The sequence below is a fragment of the Chenopodium quinoa genome, unplaced genomic scaffold (assembly GCF_001683475.1).
Source record: "Chenopodium quinoa cultivar QQ74 unplaced genomic scaffold, ASM168347v1, whole genome shotgun sequence".
Classification (NCBI taxonomy): domain Eukaryota; kingdom Viridiplantae; phylum Streptophyta; class Magnoliopsida; order Caryophyllales; family Amaranthaceae; genus Chenopodium; species Chenopodium quinoa.
Genome location: NW_018742484.1, coordinates 1,490,518 through 1,512,509, shown reverse-complemented (window position 1 = coordinate 1,512,509; position 21,992 = coordinate 1,490,518). Strand labels below are relative to the sequence as shown.

Below are 21,992 nucleotides of genomic sequence, written 5' to 3'. Positions count from 1 at the left end.
TCCTAGAGTTAGGATGAGGGGTCGCCTTTCGTCCTTGAACAGGCTTCCTCTTCCCTGAAGAGGAAGGTTTCTTAGCCGACTGCTTCTTGGCCAGAGCAGGCGTCCTTTTGTTGATCAGTTCCTGAATCTCTCCCTTGAAGCCCCTCATGAAGGTCATGAGTTCGTTTCTTGTAATGGGAGCAGATCCTTCAGCCGGCTGCTACTAAGCAGGCGGTGCGCCGACTGGATCACTGAGTCCAGTTTGAGGATCTTCCAGTTCTCTCCTTTCGGTATGACGGGTACGTCGGGCCCTTAGGGTCCTGTCTGAAGCTGTATGTGCTTCAACCTCAACCTCTTCTTCGGTATCATGATCCGACTGAACTTGAGGATCGTCCAGGGGACACCTCTCTTCTGGAGTCGGTACAGACGTGGATGCCATCTCAAAAGTACTCTCCCCACAGACGGCGCCAAAATGTTTCGGGGTTTTCTGATGTCCTGCGGGAGAGTTACTATTCCAAGACTGGAACCGGACGCCTGCACCTGCAAAACAAACGGATACTCCGAGTGATCGGAGATCCGCCTCCAACGGTCAAGTTAGTACTTGTTTAAGGAGTAATTAATACGGAATAATGTGATTGAGTCTCTCTAGGCGAGAGTGTTGAATGTGCGTCCCCCTTTAATGAGGATTAATGAAGGTATTTATAACCTTGGGAAGCGTGCCACTCTCTAGGTTTAGGTTAAACCTAGAGCTGACTGGGCTTCGCACAAGGATTGGGCCTTGTTGGCCGGTTTTCCCATTTGGCATGGGGGGACACGTTTCATGCCACAATTGGTCCATGGTGGACCTATCTCTGATTGACATGTGGCAGGCTCCTATTGGCCTACGTGAAGGACACGTGTTGGAACCTGGTTGGTCCACTTGTCAGATGGTGATTGGTGGATAAAAATCCCCTAATCACTAATTATCTCTAATAATCTAGTATTGGCATAATCACAATCAATTTAGCATAAACAATTGCAATAGTTATTAGAGAATTTAAAGAATCAATTCATGCATCAATCATAATTGGGCTACCCTAGATCTTGGAATAAGAAAACTACTCACACATATTGAAAGAAGCAATAACAATAATAATCAAGAAAAACATAATTGAAAACAAAAATAATTGAAAGAGAAAGGAATAGAGATGAATACCAATGATGCTTCAATTGAAATTACTCAAATTGTTAATCAACAATACCCAAATCTAACCTAGGAATTAAATTGCTAAAAAGTATTAAACTAGGGTTCTAGAGAGAGAAATAAAACTTAAGGAAAATAATAATTGTTCTAATGATGATTACAAAGGGTATTTATACCCTTAACAAGATAAAATTGCGAAAATATTAAAATCGGATTCCGCAAGCCTTTGCCCCGTCCAACCGGGCGAGCACCGCCCGATCGGGCGGATGGTATACGGGTTGCTCCACTTGCGTTTTGCTTCTTCTCCCTTGCGGGTGGTTCCCGATCGGGCGCGCAACTATGCTTCTCCAAATCGATTGCTGCCTTCTTGTTTCAACTCTAGGCTTCTACTCCTCTGTACCCGGTCCCACCGGGCGGACCATGACCGATCGGGCACGTAGGAGCTGCAGCAATTACTCCGTATTAAACTCATCTTTCATTGCCCTGTTGGACCGGGCAAGCTAGGGTCAATAGGGCATAGGGGAGACCTTCTTCTTCATACACCAACCTCTTCTATAATCATCCAAAACACGTCCGATTCATCCAAGAAACTCCGTATTCCTATTAAAACTTATAAAAACACACCGAACACACTAGAAAAGAGATTGTTAGCGAGAAATGGCTCTAAAGAGCCTAAAACCATGCAAGAATGTGATGTAATGTCGGGATAAATCTATGTATAAAACGTGTAAATCACACTTGCAATACAGAGAATTTTTCAAAAAGTTCCCGGAGATTGTTCTTTCTGGACGTTTCTTTCTACATCCCTACGGAGTACTTATCATTTGAATGTAGCCAATGGAAATCATAGCAAAATAACGAGCCTGTCATCTCTTATGGGTTCAAGATTTCCTTTTGTCCCAAGAGAGAAAGTGAATAAAACTGCAGCTAGTTGCAACTGTATGATGCTCATTTTACCCAATGCGGTTCTAAATCCTCTCTCCAGTCCAATCATCTCTATGATCCTAGCAAACCTAATTATTGATTACTCCAAACCAATCAAAGAATGTTACCAAAAATTTCCAGTAGCTTGTCTTGTGTTAAAAGGGTGCTTACCACGGCACTGACGTAGAATTCAATTGTCGTGAAGTAACACGAAAGCATGCGGAAAAAGTCAAAACGATGGCCTAACACGTACAAATCCCGACTGAGTGTCTGCTCCCCATTACCACAGGCTACTTTTGCTTCAAACAGTGAGATTCGGTTGAGCCCAACATCTCGCCCTTTCTCTACTTGGATATACTTATGGTAAGTAACATTTCCACGCCTTAGTGTTTAGTTGAATACTACAATATGAGATGCATATGAGCCAAATGGGGTTGAAACCCAATATAAAAAAAGATGACTAGTTCGCGGTCAAATCTAGTGTAAATTTAGGAATAGAAAGAGAGGGCCTGCTCACTCTTGTCGGAGCCTTCTTCTCCAAAGAGACTGGGGCTCCCCACAAGGGTTCTGGAGATCCGAAGAGAGGAAAGAAGATTTAATACTAGTCCAGAAAAAGAGTTCAGTCAAGATAAGTCTCTATCCTGCACATCGTACAGAGTGGAAGAACAAAGGTTTAATACATACGTCAGCGACAATGTAGTCTTCAAAACGAAGCAAGTGTATCAAGGAAGCGAAAAGAAGAAGTCTTAATCATAGCCGACTATTTAAAACACACATAATACATTATAAAAGACATGACAAAAGAAAGAGAGCACAAAACAGATTAAAACACATATAATATTGTAATAGACATGACAAAAGAAAGAGAGCACAAAACAGATTAAAACACATATAATACATTATAAAAGACATGATAGAAGAAAGAGAGCACAAAACACATACAGATAAAGTGGATGTGGACCTTAGGATGCCACTTTTCTAAAATAACAAATAGGCTTTGGACCCTCATATGGCTAGTCACCCACGAGGGTGGTTTCTCGTTCGAAATTGACTAGTTCAAATGGTTCATCGAGGTAAACTCATCAATTGGTCTTTGACCTCTCCTATGTTGTTGATTGGTATACCCTTCGTATAGGAATGACTTAGAGTCAAGCCAGTTCGCTCAACCTTACTCAACCTTTATAAAAAAAAGCCCTTGCTCAATTAGATTCCCTGCTAGCGAGAGCGGCATAAAGGAGCACAAACAAGAGTTGTTTTAAAATGAACAGATAAGCTAACACACTGCTTATTTTCTGCCTAGTAGCAATGTAACTAATCCTGATAAATACTCAAACTGAACTAGTTTCTCTCTCTTCCTTGCTTGTAAAAAGTCAAAAAAACAGATTAATCGCCGATGCCTATGCTTGAATTTAGAAAGGATTTGATTTAAGAAAAGAAAAATTGCATGGGATTCCTAATTTCATGGTCTTGGGGCGTTTTGTGAAAGTAAAGACCGAGGTTTAAGCCAATTCCTTTATGAGTCTTATTCCTTATAGTCACAACTGTGATGCAAACTTCATGATTCACTTTTTTCTTTCATACTTTCTATTTAGAGCTTAATTACATCGAGCCTTGCGTCAGGTCTAATGTTAGCATAAATAACAGAAAATAACCAGGATTGGGAAGAGCAAATCCCCTTCATTCCCGCATGGATCTCCTTATCCGTCTTTCGTATTCGTAGTAAGGGCATCGAATGTAGTTCATGCTTTCCCGGCTTTCCAGTCTCTTTACTAAAGATAAAAGAGTCGCCAACAAGTTTTAGGAACTTGTAAACCGTTCACTGGTGTGAATGTTACACCCCATTCACGATCACGTAGATCGCTAACTCCATAGTGGTCCGGAACCATGACTAGATATTCGAGGATGTTGGTACGAATCCAACCTAAAAGAGATTGAATCCGCCCTAAATTGGCCTCTACTTAATTCTTATGATATTCATGTGCGCTTTCCGATCGACAAACATACATTAAATTAGCCCTAAACCTATTTAATCTACATTAGTTGATTATTAACGCACAAATAAATCAATTATTGGCGATCACTTGAATTAAAATCATATTAGGCCAAAAACCAATGTTAATTGTCTTATTAGGCATGATTTCAAGTACAAATTCCCTTTAAACCAGCAAGAAGGGGCATGATCAAGCAATAACAATAAATCATGAATAATCAAGCAATGTAATAAATTGACACAACAATCATCATCATAATAAAAATCATTAAAACATGATTAGCAAGATCCTAGGCATGATACTAAACAAATTAATAACAAACCCTAGCATGTCACTAAATCAAGATCAAAGCTTTAGCCTAAACATGATATTAGGGATTAAAAAGATATTAGAAATATTAATCAACACCCTAAACATGATACTAGGAATCAAAAGAAACATACTAACATGATTTCTATGTCAAAAGAATAATTAAGTAATTGCATTACTTACTTCGATGTCTCCTATTTCTTTCTATCATAACAATACACACGTTAGTAACTTCAAGAAAGATTAAATCAAATAAAGTAAATAAAAATTGAAATATAGATTTGGGACCAACCCTCAGAACTATCAATCTTTCACGTCGAGGTCGAAGGAAACTTCGAGATTGGTTAGGAGTATTCGAAGCTCGTGATGGAGGTATGGTGTTTGATTAGAGAAAAGTATCAAGGACGTGTGTTAGGACAGGTTTAGGATAAGGCTAGAAATCAAGAAAGAAGTGAGAGAGAAAAGCTTTAGCTTAGAGAGAGGATTAGATGATGATTGTTGGTGATTGAAAATAGGGTAAAACAACCTTTATTTATAAGAAAAAAGAGTGTCGAAGGATCAGAAAAGAGTCAGAATCCGACTCGAAGTAAAACAGATTCCATCGCGGCGCGAAGCCTTTCGCGGCACGATGGTGCTGTCGCGTAGCTGGTTTTTGAAAGATTGAATCTGTACGAAATTCTATTCCCAATCAGATTGGGTTAATCGAATATTTGTACGTATTCTATTTTGACCGGGATTATTATCATTGAAAAACAGATGTTTTATCCAATGTAAAATTCTTAAATCTTTATCTTTTCAAAAACAGAATAAATTAGAACCTTCTAGAGGATTCTAGAAGCTAATAATAAATTCTAAGGGAATTAGGATCGAAAACAACCTTCTAAAGGATTCTAGAATCTTGTAATAAATCCTAATTGGTTTAGGAATGAGGTTAAGGTTAATAAACCCTCCACATGGTCTTGAGTCGCAGGAAAGGCTTGGTTCGGGCTCGGTTTAGTATTTTGGCCCTAACTTCTTCATTATAAGTCGGATTTGGGCTTATAATATATCATTGAAAAACTCTTTTCAAGCCCCATCCAACTATACAGTAATTGGACAAGAATTATGGACCAAATAGACTTGTTTGGACGTTTTATAAAGAGGGCACGAAATGAATGATTTTCAAAGACACGAAATGAATGATTTTGGCTTAAAACATTTAAGGAAAGGTTAGAAATGGTTAAAGGCTAAAGGGAATTCACGAGACTCTTCAACTATTTCACCGAACTCGATAATCAAAGACGTGAAAGATACTCATCACTGGGTTTGGTTTTTGGGGATCGGAGACACAATCAGGTGTCTATGGTATTAGATGAATCATATTAGCCTTTATAGTATGTAATCATGAATCTATTAGAAATTACACAATAAAATAAAATTCAAACCAACAACAAATTAAAAGTTACTCTTATTTTAAGGGGTTAAAGTTACCATAAAAATAGTTAAAGTTACCTTCAAACTGACCGTCTTACAATAAAATTAACGTACACCCGCCTTACACAAGACTTATTGTTTGTTCAAACTTCATTTCTAGCCCAAACCATTTTACTCCATTTCCTTAATTATCAATTGAGCCCAATTAATAAAATCACAAAACCTTAAGCCTAAAATTAGTTCGGAATAATAGAAATGGCGCCTAATTAACACGTGTTTTATAAAAAATCAAATAAAAATGAATTAAATAAAATTTTCCAGAAAAAGGGAAGTGCCACACCACGGCACGTGTGCCGTGACACAATACCCTTATTCCCTGGTTTTATCTTTTTCACGCGTTTTGACTTTTTGAAATAATATATTTGGTATCGCGCCACGTTATGAGTACCGTGTCGTGACACGACACCTTTAATCTTCACCGGCGCTCATTTCTCGGGTTCCAGATTGTTTCCCTCACATTTCTTCTATAAATACGAGGCTCATTTACAAGTCTCGGGGCATCAACACACACAGTCTTTCTCTCTCATCTCTCTTAATACTCTAGCATTAAACACCGTCCTCCTAACTACATCATTCTTCCTTTAAGCACTCCCCAAAGTCCGTACGTTACCCGAAGTTTCGTACTTAAACCAAGGCGTGACAGGTAGAACTGTTTGATGGTTTGGACCAAATCAACTTTACTTTAATTTAATTTGATTTTTACTATTATTTATTTATTCCTTGAAGTTACTAGCATGTTTATTGTTTTATAGTTGCAAGCAAAAGCAATCATAGTAAGAAATCATGCTCCTTTTATTTTTATTATATTTCTAACGATTTTTATTATGATTTTCATATTAATTGTTGTTTTATGGTTGAATTGCTTCCAATATTATTTTTTTATTCTATTGTTTATTATTGATCACCATATTGCATATTTAAAGGGAATATGTAATTGCAAATCACGATTGATAAGATAATTTAGACGAACGGTTTTGGTTCCTTTTTAATCATGTTGTTTAATCGAAGTGGTCACAAATATTTAGAATTATGTGTGCATTAATATTCAACTAATTTAGCCTAATCTAGCATATTGAATCTTTGTTTGCATGCCTTTGAGATCGCAGGAAATACTTTTCACTATAAGAATTGAGTAGAGGGCAATACGGGCGAAGTTGACTTCCATGACTCACTTCGTACCATCATCCCTGATCCTCCTTTCGTGGTTCTTGGGGTGTAACCTTCACGGGTCAATCGTTGTTGCCTTTCGTTGTCCCTTGTCGTGGTTGCCTTAAATGATCCATGAACGGTTTACAAGTTTCTTACAAACTTGTTGGCGGCTCCCTACTTTATTTGTCCCTAATTGTATATGTCAAATCCCACTTCCTATAATTGCCAACCATATTCACACTTACTTAAATAGACGCGCTTTGATCGACGCTTACAATACTTAGCTTGACACATATCCACTTCATTTTGAACTCTTTATCTACAGATTATAATAAAAATAAATCCCACTACCACCTAAATTTATCATTAAGAAAAATCATCATTAACTAACTATAAATAGCACCTACTATCCAGCTACCCACTAACTATAATAATAATAATAATAATAATAATAATATATTTATTATTATTATTATTATTATTATTATTATAATTCTCCTAGTGAAAATAATAATAATAATAATAACAATAATAATAATAATAATAAGAATAAGAAGAAGAAGAATAAGAAGAAGAAGAAGAATGCCCGCAACCACATTGGGTAAGAAGTTAATTAAATTGCATAATACTTGGTATAATTTAAGTGTGTCAAATAAAAAGGATAGAGATAGAATATATGGAAGAAACAAAATTTAGGTCAATATGATGATGTTCATTAGTTTGGTAAAACATAATTTGGAGATTGAGACGTTGGAGCGTGTTTGGAGGTATGGAGACATCGGTGGAGAAGGCATGAGTGAGAAGAGCTATGGTGGAGGGAGGATAGAATTGAAAGGGGTGAAGAATAATTGGGTGGTATGGCGTGGCTGGGTGGTTAAGTGGTTTGTGCTAGTGGTTGGGGTGGTCTGGTGGAATTCAACGGTATATGATAGTGTTTAGGGCTGAGCAAAATTATCTGAAAAATCAAAAACTCGATCTGTAATCAATCCGAAAATTAGGGTATCCAACCCGATAACAATAATGGTTCGGGTACCTGATTCAATAATTTATTATCGGGTACGGTTATTGGGTATCATTTTAAAATTAACGGTTATCCAATCCGATCCGATAAGCGATTTTTTTCCTACTTAAATCTATTTATCCAAAATCTAAACTCTTATGTAACTTCATAATCACTTCATAATTTGAATGATTAGTAATATTATTAGTAATTTGGTAAAGATCACGTGGTATTGTTATTAATTAGTATAAAATGATATTATAATAACTAAATTATAAAGTCTAAATTTTCATTATTGAATATCATATCGGGTACTCGATAACCGACCCGAAAATCCGGGTACCCGAACTAATCTAGTTCGGTTCATTGATATCATTTTTAGTGTTATTGGTAATTGGTTACCCGAACCGATAGTGTTAACGGTTCGGGTACCCGATCCATGCTCACCCTTGTAGTGTTGGTGGTGGATTCGGGTGGTTAATATTGGTTAATGCAGATGAGTCTAAGGGTATTTTTGTAATTTAACCCTTTAGTTAACTATGGTTAATTAAACTAGTTTAATTAACATTAAAAGTTTCATAATTCTATTTTTAGTTATTAGTAATTAAAAAAAAAACTCCGTATAAGGTTATTTATGATAATATGAAAATTTTGTGTTAATCAAAGATATATCCCTATCTTATAAAAAGTATGAAAATGCTCTTATCAAAGAGTGTGAAGACAACTATATCCCTCAAAATGTTTTGTTTACCAATTTCCCCCCAATTAAAATTTGATATCTTTGACCTTTCCCCTCCCACTCCTCTGTATGCCTCTGTTGGTTCATCTTCTCTCTATCACGTTTCATTGTTTCTCTTCTCTCTATTTTCTAATACAAAACTCCTCCATGGCACATCCTCTTATCTTTATTCATCTTCTCCATCTATTTGGTTATTTTTTTGGCTTCGATTTTCAATTTTAATTAATTTTTAAACTTTAATTTGATTAATTTTGATAACAATAAGGTGTATTTCATTTAAACTTTCTGATGTTGGTTTTGATTTTAATTTTTGATTTTCTAGCTTTAGGATTTGCCGAAATAACAAAATGTTGATTACCCAAGCTTCAAGCTTGTTCTTATTGGTGATGGTGGAACAGGTAAATTTTCTACTCCTTTTTCATTTAGATATATAAAATATCTAAATTTATGGGAAAAGGATTTATTTATAGAGAAACGCATGATTAGGTTTAGGTATATTTGTTTTCAAATTTTTCTATAACAATTAGCAAGGTCTAGGGACAAACACTCACTCCAAGAAGGAAGAACTCATTTTTTTCTTCTTCACCAATGTAAGTCATTTTCTTCAAGCAAGGGAAAAATATAGCTTCCTTTTGTGCATCTTTGTAAAAGGTTACTATTTTGCAATTGGCATGGGTTCTATTAGTTTAGTACTATAGAAAGTTAAATTAGATGTTGATGATTGACTTTTTTGCTATGGAGTGTGGCCTATTTCTGTAAGTGAAACTCTAATTTACCTTGGAGCCGAACTTGCAACAAGGTTGCATTTTAGTTTCTTGGGATTAGAGTAGAGTTTTTGATGCATGAAATGGGAAATTTGGAGCTGGTTTTTGATAATTTCACAAGGGAATATTCATTGTAATTTAATTCTTTTTTCTACTATTTGTCGCGAGGGTGGGTTTTGGCAATGTGCTTTCATATAACTATTTTGAATTAGGTTAGGCCAAATTTATGAACTTATCCATGACTTTGTTTTTATCAATTCTTCATGTCAAAATTTTAAAGTGAGGAAATGAAGCTAAAACTAGACATTATGTAAGGCTATTGTGTACTAATTACAAATTATATACTACAAGAGTACAAGCTAGATTATAAATTAAGCTATTAAACTAAACAAGTGACCGAGTCTAACTATTAGTGTTCATTCTTATTTTTCAGTAATTGTACTACGTGAATTTTTCTGGGAGATATTACATTAACCTATGATATCCTTTGCTTTTGTTTGGTGATAGAATTTGATATTGAATTATTAGATGTTACAAAATACTTGTAGTTTTGTAGTAGCTTAGTTAGAGTATTTTTCCTAGCTATTAAAAATTAGAGATTTTATCAAAATTGTTGTATATACTTTGAGTAATGTGTAAACCTTAATCATGAACAAAAAGTCAATTTTGCAGAAATTACAAAAAAAATCATATATTGATATACACAGTCATAGTCTCATAGAGCATTAGTGAAATGGTGACAGCAGGAATTACTCTTCTCAAAGGGTTAGCCATATTGCGCGCATTAGACACCCTAGTAATCAACAAAAGTGCATGATTATGAATGAGAATGTCCCATAATAATTTAACGATAACTCCACCCTATATAGTAAACTTAAATACTTAATAACAAATAAAAATGAAACTCAACTACATTCAAAAGTCATAACACATAAAATTATTGAAAATCAAACATTTACATAAACTAATCTAATTGGGGATAACTGTGTCGAAATTAACCAGCTTTCTTTGAAACTGACTTGAGAAAAGAAGTGAGAATAAAGTATAGGCTAAGAAACGTACTTCTCCTCAAATATATACACTTCCAATAATAGGAGAAAAAAAATACAGTATAGCCAAATGAATGCTAACAGCAAAACATATTATACAAATTATATATTTTAGAAATATGTTTGGCACTTAATTAGTTGAATTAATTTTTAAAATTATCTAAATTTTGCTTGGGAATGCACCTTTCTAAGTCTTTTCAATAGATAAGACTTGATATTGTTTCCTTAATGTTGCTATTGCAGATGCTAAAGTGCATCCCAAGGTAATAAGAACCAAAATAGATGCACCAACAAAAACTCCATCTTTTACAATATAACATTCCCCATTTAGCCATCCTTTTCCATAAGACTGCCTTCTATTCATGCTTGTTGCTGTGGTAATTAATATTATTGAAATTCCAAAGGTGATCCTGTTACAAAGTAATTAATCTACATCACTTTCTTATGAATTATTAGAAATGATTGTCGACTGTTAATTAGTCAAACATAAAAGAATAATACAGAGTAAATTTTTAGACGTATGAAAAAAAAAAAGAACTAAGGTGTTGTTTGTTTGACATAGCAGAAACAAAAACATAGAAAACATAAATTCCGAGGAATTAGAATATTTTTTACGGTGTTTGGTTGACAAATTCATACGAAGTAGGCATTCCTAGGAAAGTTTCCATGATTAATTAAACAATATTTAACATTTTTTAGGAAATCCAATTACATGGGAATATAAATTTCCAATGTTGCACTTCATATAAAAGGTAATGTAAATAATTTTCAATTGTACAAAGTAAAGAAAATTACTCGTTCAAAATTATAAATAATACTCCGTTCTTTTAAGCTCTTTCCGTTGTTGTCCCTTTCTAATTGTCAATATTGAGAATTGAACCTACAACCTCATGGTCGGATGATGTCCTCTTTTCCACTAGGCCAAACTTAACTTGGTTATACTTTATGATATACTCCATACATATTAATTGCAAAAGATATTATATAGCATAACTGAAAGGTCGTTTATAGTTAAATTTATGTTCACAACTCTATTTCTTTTCCAAGACAACTTAGCTCCATATGCAATTTTTGTCACAGAGTACAACAACGTAGTGGTAAAAATAATTTAAATATTGTTCTACATCTATATTGATATCATTATGTCAAACAGTCAAAGCATGCATCACATGCATAAGTCTTGTATATAGTAATGATACTAATGAAAGTAAATATGAAATTTTTTTCTTAAAAATCATGCAACCTAACATTTTTGTAAGAAATTTTAGTACAAAATTGATGAAAATAAACGGAGTAGTTTTTTTTGGAGTAATTATAAGCCATAAACCTTAGTATAGTGAATTGAAAGAAAGAAAAGAAGACGGCAAAATTTCTATCTATTGAAAATATAGGAAGGAAGGAAAAATGAAAATCTTAGTTACTTTGTATCATAAAAAGAAAAGAAGTAAATATAAAACAAATAAAATGAGTAGAATTGGCAAATTAATGGCATAACAAGATTGATATATATATATATATATGTTGACCTACCTAGCTATAAATTTATTTTAAAAGGTAAGAAAAAGTGTCTTAATGGGTTGTAATCCTTCAAGAGTGGCCTGGACCTAGGTTAAGAAGTTAGATTTTGGGGCGTAATCTATTTTAAAAGTGTCTCTAATAATTAAGTAAAGAGACCTTATATGTGTTTTATATGGCTAACTTAGCCATAAAATGACTAAATTTTAACCATTATAACAACATTACTAATTCACCCCTAGTTTACACCACACCACCACGCGTAGGCCCGCCACCTAAGCCACCGGAATCACGTTGTCGTCGCTTAGCCACCATCACCACTACCTCCCAACAACCACCAGTGCCTAGCTACCCCACCCCCACCGCTAGCCCAACCTCGAAAACCACCCCCTTTTCCCCCCACCCCGAAACCGCCCCTTTCCCTTCCCTGGTCCTGAAAATCGCTCCCTCCCTAACCCTCTCCCCTTCCTCAATCTTGAAACCGTACCATTTCCTCGCCTTAGCCCGAAACCACCGCCCCTCCCCAAACCTAACCTCAAAATCACTGCCTTTCTTCTCTCTCCCCCTCTCATATATCTCCCCAGGCCTAGCCCGAAACCATCGCCCCTCTCCAGTTTCAGTGTCGGTGATCAGGGAAGGTGGGAAAGCGCCCGGGAAGGGGAAGGGGTAGTGACTGGGAAGCAGAGAGGGGTGGTGGGAGTGGTGGTTTGATTGGTCGAAGAGGAGAGGGTATTTGATTTAGTAAATAAGGGTTGACCATTAAATTATGAAGGTTAGCCATAAAACATATAAAATAGCATTATACTTAATTATTCAAAAGTAGAGTGTCACTCCATAGAATGCAAAATTGTCTTGCATAAAGAATTTTTAATTTTTAGAGGCTATCAAGTAGAATTTTCTAAGGGTTTTATATATATATATATATAACTTCCTAATTTTTATTTTTTTATTTTTTGGAACATGAACCCTAAATTTAACATAATGGGTATTTTTTTTTTTTGTTAAAATCACAAAGTCATCTAATGTAACGTATAGATTAGTGAAATTTAATGAAAAGGTTATGATTTAATCTACTATGCATTATAATGGCTACAATTTTTGTGTAGCTAATCTAAAATTATCCCATTTATTTCTCTTATTACTTTATTAATATTTTTTTCTTACATCAACTCATCTCATTTCAATATTGTTTAATTTTATTTTATCTTACATTTAATCACATTTTTCAATATTTTTTTTAATTGCGCATCCACAATAACCTAGTAGAACATTACCCAAAAAAATTAAAAAAAAATTAAAAAAAAATAGAAAAAAACTAGAGACAATTACATTAAAGTGTAATGTATTTTCTCTTACCAGGAAATAAGTAAGAGTATGGTAGCAACATTCGGCCTTCGAAATAAACAGCATGAGCTTCTTTCCTTTGAATCTGACCAATATCTTACGAAAATGATGAAATTTCCTATGATTTGAGCATTTGTAAAACATATCAAAGCTGCCATTCCAAACCAAAACGCTTCATTTTCTGGTAGTTTACACAATTTCCCATCTATTTTCACATCATCAACCTGCCCATCATACAAACAGATAATCTGATAATCAGTTACATTCGAAGATCGAAAAAAGTGTGAGATTGATGAAGGATCGTTGTCAAGTCGTCGTTGTACCTTTGACTTCTTGAACTCGGCAAGGATGCAGAAAACGAATGCAAGAAGAGCAAGAGAAAGTATAGTGCATAGTAATAACGAAGATGTCAAAAGGCGTATTTTTTCCATATGGGTATGAAGCAATATAATTGGCTTTGCTCTGTTTTTTCGATAAAAAGGTTGAATAAAAACAGAGCTTTGATCAGTTGAGAGGAGTAGAACTGTGTTATTCTGGGTGTAGGATAGCCCTGAATCTACATACGGCCTATGGATGTAACTGATGTATTGGTAGTGAACCACGTAAATTAATTATCTGTGTTATGATTTGAATGTTAATTAAACTTGGATTGGATCGAAGTTGGTGTTTAGGGAATGTGGTGGTTGAATAATAGAGAGTAGAGAGTTTCTTTGAAGCAAGAGTTGTTGGTTTCTAATTTGTTTGCTTACAATGAATTGTTAATAGTTGGTTAAAGAAAAAAAAAATAGTAGTGTTCCAAATCTTGTCGTCTTAGAAGGGTTTTGGAATAAGTATACTTTTGCTTACTTTATTGGTTGTGAAACCTTCATCATTGACAACAACTGATTCCAAAGTCGATTTTAAAACCATGAATAAAGAAAAAAGGACATTAGAATGGAAAAAACAAAATCCAAGAAGGGAAAGAAGCAAGGTAGTTATCTCTTATGTCAATCGATATTGGAATGTGGACTTGACAAGTCAAACCGAGTGATGAAATGGGCTAGAGTGGTGGAATATTATTGACTTTTCATATAGAAAACTTTAAAAAGGGTATATGAATAAAATGGTAATGTTATATGTAGCTTACACTTTAAAGCTCTTACGGCTATTCATAACCATTAAATGGATTTTCTAAAATAGTATAAAATTGAGAATTTATGACAAAAAGACACGATAATTGATTGGTTTAATTAATGTTTATCTAAACTTAATATTTCCTTGTTTAGCTTTTTATATATGGCCCTTAAAGGCTATTTTGATCATTATCTAGAAAAAAAAAATGCTTAATCTATATGACTTAAGATCGATATATAAGGACAATACTATATCTAATACCTGAAATCGGATGATCTAATAGACACGTATTGCGCTCCATTGTACCATTGATCATTTGATCTGCTTTGATATAGTCATCTCGTCGAGCACAACCACTTAGATCAAAATGTGCTATAGTTTGGATCAAAACAAATAATTACAATTACATGTAATACTTCCTCCGTTCTTTTTTTATTGCATCATAGGGTTTTGGAGGCAAAATTTGGTAGTGGGAAAAAGTAAGAGAGGGAAACGTAAAAATACAAAATTGTCCATGTAATGTAAAGATAAAATAAAAAGTAAGGGTATGTTGGGTATTTGCAGTGTGAACATAGATATTTTTTATCCTAAAATGGAAATGATGCAATATTTGTGAAACTTCCATAAAAGGCAAGTGACGTAATATTAAAAGAACGGAGGAAGTACAAGTTATGAGTCTGATCCAAGGTTAATTGCTTTTTTAACCGGCAGTTTTACCTCAAACTAATCAATTAAAAAATTAATTTTGCAACTGCAATTGTGTACGATACGTTGGGAATTTATAAAAACGACCGTATTTAAATTCTGCACCATATTTCTAATTGGTTGATGCCTGCTGCTCTCCCACCGACTTCCTTCGCTGTCTCTCTTCTCATTTCATCTCATCTCAGGAAAAAAAGGTTGAGTTGCTTTTAGGGGAAACAAGGAGAGAGAAACTAGAGAGAGAAAACTTCGACACCTTCAGCAACGATGGCGGTGAGCTCAAAACCACCGATCATCCCTTCGACGATGGTTATGGGCTTCAATTCTTCTCAGCGTTTCCGGTTTCGGCGCTGCGTTTCCGGTTTCGGCGCTGCGGTTGCTAAGGTTAATTGCTTTTTTATTTCTCCTCTTTTTTTCGTTTTTTCCTCGTCCTCCTGTTTCTCTGTTTTCTCTCTAAAATAGGCGGAAGGAGGAAGATGGAGCAAGGTTTGGTTGACTCGAGTTTGAGGTGAATAAACTCAGGTATTATTGGATGTTCGATCTGTTTTTTTATTTAATTTCTAGAATTTTTTTTAGTTGTTGTTGATGTTTGTTTTTGTTTTGTGGAATTGATGGAATTTTACTTTGATTGATTGAGAAAGATCAGTTGAAGTTAGGCGGTTTTTTTTTGTGAAATTCGAACTGATTTTAGTAAATTAGCAAGTGAATTGGTGAGAGTTTTGAGTGGTTATATTACACATTGATGAAGTACTTTGTTGTTAAAAGAATTTTAGGTAATGCTTAAAGGGTTTATTTGCACCATTATTGTTGAATTCGGTTTATTTGCACCGTTATTGTTGAATTCGGTTTATTTGCACCGTTATTATTGAATTTGGTTTGAAATTTTGTTTATTATTATGTGTTCTTTTGTTGAATCCACTAAAGCAACTTCTGAACTTTCCTCTCCATTGAAGCAGCTTGAGAGGTAATTTGTTGATTCTCGATGGAATTATCTCTGATCTCCAGGTATAATTTTCTCTACTTTCACTCTCGTGTTCTAATTGGTTCAATATTCAGCTCTTTGCTTAGATTTTTCCTTTTGTTTAAATGTTAAAAAAATTTAATGTTATTGACAGTACGATGTAAAATATTTGTCTGATTGAATTAGTTTAAGAAAATTGATGTTATTGAGCTTTGTTTTTGTGGGTTTTGCTTTGATTTTTAATGGGTTTAGTTAGATTTTAGAATTGGGTTTGCTTTAATTCTTAGAATTGTAGTTTAGGTTGGTGTAATAAAGAGTTTAAATTAAAATTAAAGAGATGTTTGATTTGTTGTTAAAGATGAAATGCTTATGATTTCTTGAGGCATTGACTTTGTGAGTGTTAAATAAAGTCGATGTCTAGCATACTACTCTCCTTTTGAAGTTAATCAAGACGAAAAACACTCAAAAAAGGTTAGTGATCTGCAACTACTGCTGTAATGTAGTTGAGAGTTGACTCTAAAATAATCTTAGTTGATGACTTAATAAGAAGTATATTTTGTTAGGCTTTTGATTGCTCTCTTCTCTCATTTTATATTGTTCTCTCTCCCCATTGACTCTGACTATCCTCTTGTTGATTTCATGTGTATCTTCATTTCATCATTTGAAAACGGCTTTGGTGAATTAGTTTCATATGCATCTGTTTTTCATCATTTGAAATGGCTTTGGTAACTGGTTTGTGTTAATGAAAGGCAAAGAGAAAGAGAGAATCAAGATATTTGGTTTTTGCAAGCATTTTGTTTCAGCTAAAAAAGCTATAATGGTTTGATTTATGACACTCCCTCTCCTGTTTTATGGTGTAAACTGCTTGATCCTAGGAATCATGCAGATTTTGTGAAAGTAATCAATATTTTCATTTTCAAACAAGTATTTATAAAGGGCAAGAAAAGAGGCATAGTGTCTAATGTTAAAATAATTTACATGAGGTTTGCTTTGTAATAAGCTGTCAGAGAGTTGAGGTTCTTTAAGGTTTTTGGTTCAAGTATGATAAGGTTGTCTTGTATAATCATTTCAAAGCAATATTTCCAGCTATAATCGATATCATTTCTAGGACTTCCTACCTAATTTGACCAACTTAAAGCGCTAAGTGAGTAATTATTTTCTACCACTTATAATACATATTTTATTCGAGGAGCCTTCATAATTAAGGGACGGGTGCCAAAAGGATGGGCATCATTGAAGCCCAAAAAAGTTATTTAATTATTATCTTATTTAAAGTGAATTTTGGTTTTAGCAATTCTCTCTTAATGTTTATTGTTTTTTAACAATCACCTAGATGCTTTGTTCTGAATCAAACTTAATTATATTTTTGGTTATTGTAATCATTGGCCATATGGAATGCAATGCAAATGAATAAAACCACATTTTGGTTCACAGGGTTTTTGTTTTTCCCTATTTGGTTAAATTATTTTAGTATACTCTTCTTTTACATGTATGAGTTGTAAGAGTTTAGTTGGAAATTCTAAGTGATTCGCTTTGCATGCCAAAGCTCTAGGAATATGATGGATGAAGCATGTATTGATTTTTCATAGGGATTTAAAGAAAATCATATACATAGTAATTACTAACTAAAATGCCCTAATTTGATAATTGAATCAACTTTGCTAATATGTTGCAGGATTTTGGTTATAACCCTTAAATGTTAAGATGGAATTATAAAAACATGCCTTTTTCTCTTGAGTAGTTGCCTTTAGTGAGGTGATGGCGACATTGGCAATGTCGCCATCACCTTAATTGATCTGCAATTGCTTTTTTTTTCATTATCCAGTGAGGTGATGGTGACATTGGCAACGAATGGAGCTTTATGGAAGCCACAAGAGCAAGGGATAAGGAGATATGTGGATTATTGGAGCAGCAAGTGTCACCTATTCAAAATTCTAACAAAACTCAAATTTGGCAGCAGCTGCAACACTACTCACAATTTCCCGATTTCAATAACTACCTCGCCTTCATTTGTATCATGGTGAGGTATTTATCCATTCTCTGCATCTTTGTCTACTTTCTTTCTTCCAATTGACTCTTGCTTCTTGATATTTTTGATTGATTTTATGATTTATTATGTTACTAATATTAATTGATTGAAGTGTATGGAATATTACAATTAGTTGATGATTTATTCGTTGTGTTATTTGTGGATGCCCTCATTAAACTATGCAAACCCTTGTGTAATTATATTTATATATCCTTTTGAAGCAAGGTAATTTAATTTTAGAATATTTGGGGATTTAAAACAGTTTTGCAGCAGAATTTTGTTGTCATGCTTATTTGCTTCATTTGACTTTTAAGCTCAACTTTTGTAAGGGAAAACTATATTAACAGGCTAGATATCTTTTGGGAGCTCCTTATATTGATTAGTGATGCTAGATTGCTAGGTTGTCTTTAGAAGTTTCACGTAGTTGATTTATTTCAATGTATTAGGATTTGGTTTAACCATTAGTATTCAGTTTACATTTTTCAAGCTAAGCTGTTATGGACTTGTATTTGGGAGGAAATTGTTTTTTTAAGTATCATCTCGTGAGTTAACGAGGTATGCAGGACTTGCCCAAAAGATTCTTTCACTTATTCATAGAAGAAATTTAGCAACTTTATCTTGTTACAAGGTACACCTAGAGCTAGGTAAGTTCTTTTTGCTACTTATATTAGTTTTACTCATTTGTAGAAATTTAAATGAGCACAATTGATAACATGGGGAAAAAAAACCTAAATACTCATGGATTTATACCTAGCTCATACCTCTAGATTTAATTGGGGGTAACTAAAAATTAGTAGCACACTTATAATATATTTTTTTCTTATCAAACGTTTAAGTTGCATATTTTAAGAGATACCTCTATCAACAATGTCATATGTTGACATCAGACCACACATTTAGTCAACTGAAGTGCTTTAGTAAATGCCTGAGTATTAATTAAGGGTACGGATCTGACATTTGAGTATCCGATGCTAGGGATGATAGTTATGTTAACAAATCTAAAGTTGCTACTGCTACTTTCCATGTTGATGGGTTGTATTCTACTCTCAAGATATCCAATTATTGGCATAAATAATGTTTCCTTTTTTGTCATTATTTATGGTCTTAATTGTTGTTTTTTGAGTGGATAATGATATATTTGTTGATTTGAGGGGTCGGGCAACTGTTTTGAGTGATTTTAATTTGTGGAATGTAAGTTAGTTAATGTTGATCGTATTGTTATCTCAAAGATTATAAAAATGCACGTATGTTTGGTTTATGTTAATTGGATACGTTTGAACGATTTTAGTGCACGTTAGATTGGTTAGATTTAGACTTAGAGTTACTACTTTTATAAAGCTACTTTCTAGAAAATCTAAGTGGTTAGTTAGTGATTGTGGATCATATCTATCCTGCTTTAGATTGGTGCTATGCATTATGTGTGTGTACGATTGTTTTTACAGGACTCAGTGTTACTACAATAATATGCTGTTATTTTGTTTGATTCCGATTATGCATTTCTAAATCTCTATTTCTGTTTTTTTTTCCTTGTTATTTTAAAATCCTTGTGATATACTTTCAGGACCGATAGTAGATTATCTGACAGAAAAAAATGGAAATATGTGTTGAAAGATGATGGTCTGTTTGTAAAATTTGCAGAGGGAAGAGAAAGGCTAGAGGGAGTAGAGTTGCAAGCTTGATGGGAATGGTAGTATTAATTTGCAGTCCCCCCCTCTCCTCCCTCCCCTCCATCTCTCCATCTTGATGCTATTGTTGGCTTATCAATTCATTGTATTATGATGAGCTGAAAAAGTCTTGAATCTTTTAATGGTAATTTTAGTTTGACATCCTAAGTACCTAATTGGAAAAGTCTTTGGATTATTATGGCGTTCTTTTTTTAAGCTTTGTTCATTGTGGATGTTGTTGTATAAGTAGACAAAGTAGATTTATGAGTAATGAAAATGATGTGACATGTAGTAAATTATATACTATGTAATAATAATTGTTATTTAGATTTAGATTTTTCTCATAGTGGTTATGCTGTTGTTTTTGACAGAGTATACCCAACCTTTTAGACTTTTTGGCAGCATAGGAAGGAACTTGTAATGTCTGAACTTGTCTTGCAACTTCTTTATACATTGACTAAGGAAGAGTGGCTTCCTATGCTAGACCAAATTAAAGCTCCAAGAAAAGTGTTTTGTTGTTTTTGACAGGTTATACCCCATTCTGTTATTCTCATTAGTAAATTGATTTTTGGGATAAATGTTACATTTTCTATTGTTTTGGAATGGGTTCGGTTCAAGCATATGGTCAAGCAGTTTATAGGCTATGTTATCCTTGTTATGTATTTGTTTAATAAAAATACTTGTACTCTTTTGTTGTTGGGAAATTCCTAGGTGATTCTCTATGACATTCAATCTTCTTTCTTTCATAATTTTTGGATTCTCAAAGCTGTCCAATTTCTCTTCTGTTTTTTTTTTCCTTTATTTTGGTTTTGGGTTTTAGTTTATTAGTATGAAGTATGGTGATATTTCAAAAGTTGCTAATTGAGTACTCTGTTTGATTATTAGATTGTTGATCATGTTAATAAAACTTTGTGAATCATTGGATATCGATTTATGACACTAGAAAACTTTTTTGCACCAAACGTATATAATCCATTCGGTATAATTCATCATGAATGTCATTACAAAATAAGTTACACATAAATAATTCGGGAGCACGTGCTAGGTATTATAAAGTAACTAAATAAGTTAGAGAAAATTAAAAAAGGGTGAAAATTGGTTAAAAACATTAAAATGTATTAAAATAAATAGAGTGAGAGAGAATTTTAGGGAGAATCGATTCGTCTATATTATTCCATAGAGTGGGGATATATATATATGTATAAAATATAATTAGGGTTTGCTTAGATAACAATAAACCCTAGATCTAGAACATTCAGAAATGATAAAGGAGGATAATGGATATCCATACAATATAATATTTCATAACACTCCCTCTTGGATGTCCATTATCGAAGAGTGTGCCTCATTAAAACCTCATTAGGAAAAAACCTGTGGGATAAAAACCTAATGAAGGAAAAAGAGTACAACATTCTTTGTAATACGCTCGAGATGCTGCCTCATTAAAAACCTTACCAGGAAAACCCAATGTGGGACAAAACCATGGTCAAGGGAAAAAGAGTGCAGCGCGTATTTTCTCCCCCTGATGAATACATAACCTGAGATTTTCTAGTACCGCAACAATGAATCCAATATGGTTGGATATCTTGACATATGACGCAGAATAGTATCATTCCTTGATCTTCGATCATCCCAAAACTTCAAATCTTCATACGAACAAGTGAGTCTTCATATCGATCATCATACCTATGATAATAATACATGTGTTTGTCCACACTTCATTCAAAAACTCTGTTTAAAGTTGTCTTAACCATTATACTTATGCCTTCTTCTGGAGGTCGTGAATATTAGAAATTGATGATTATTATCCAATCAAACATTCCTTAATAATTATATGGCAACACATGATATTATTAATGTTGCTCTTCAATCTCATATGAATTATAACACATGTAATTATATAAATTGATCATGGTTCTTCTGGACCATAAGAAAAATAGTCTCATGCATAATTACCCCATTAATATTCTTTAAAAGTTTCATAATTGACACAATAATTTTTCTGTGAGTACAAATAGTAAATCTCATTAACTCTCATATGCTCAAACTTCAAATTGAGATGTCAATGATGTAGTTACGTAGATTTTTCAAGAGTTTGATAATT

The 21,992-nt window shown here is 33.8% G+C and overlaps 1 protein-coding gene and 1 long non-coding RNA gene across 7 annotated transcripts; one reads left to right on the top strand and one right to left on the bottom strand.

Annotated features, from left to right (window-relative positions):
- Nucleotides 1-10,404: 10,404 nt before the first annotated feature.
- LOC110719347 lies at nt 10,405-14,366 on the bottom strand. The gene is made up of 3 exons (XM_021898258.1): nt 13,743-14,366; nt 13,432-13,643; nt 10,405-10,970 (listed from the first exon to the last, which is right to left on the bottom strand). Exons 1-3 carry the CDS (start codon nt 13,848-13,850, stop codon nt 10,748-10,750), a joined length of 543 nt encoding a protein of 180 aa, XP_021753950.1. The 5' UTR covers nt 13,851-14,366; the 3' UTR covers nt 10,405-10,747.
- A 927-nt stretch (nt 14,367-15,293) lies between these two features.
- Nucleotides 15,294-20,576, top strand: LOC110719344. Of its 6 annotated transcripts, XR_002511077.1 has the most exons (5): nt 15,339-15,756; nt 16,191-16,239; nt 18,021-18,215; nt 19,863-20,033; nt 20,260-20,576. It is a non-coding gene; the product is annotated as an uncharacterized LOC110719344 (long non-coding RNA). The 6 variants fall into 6 exon arrangements; XR_002511078.1 differs by lacking the exon at nt 20,260-20,576 and having other exon boundaries at nt 15,337-15,756; nt 18,021-18,220; nt 19,786-20,221; XR_002511074.1 differs by lacking the exon at nt 20,260-20,576 and having other exon boundaries at nt 15,343-15,756; nt 18,021-18,220; nt 19,863-20,221.
- Nucleotides 20,577-21,992: the final 1,416 nt, after the last annotated feature.

Coding starts and splice junctions, on each gene's coding strand:
- LOC110719347 (XM_021898258.1), bottom strand. CDS start 13,850: ATGGAAAAAATACGCCTTTTGACATCTTCGTTATTACTATGCACTATA. Junction 13,644..13,742: donor CCGAGTTCAAGAAGTCAAAG/GTACAACGACGA, acceptor TATGATGGGCAG/GTTGATGATGTGAAAATAGA. Junction 10,971..13,431: donor ATACTCTTACTTATTTCCTG/GTAAGAGAAAAT, acceptor ACTTTGTAACAG/GATCACCTTTGGAATTTCAA.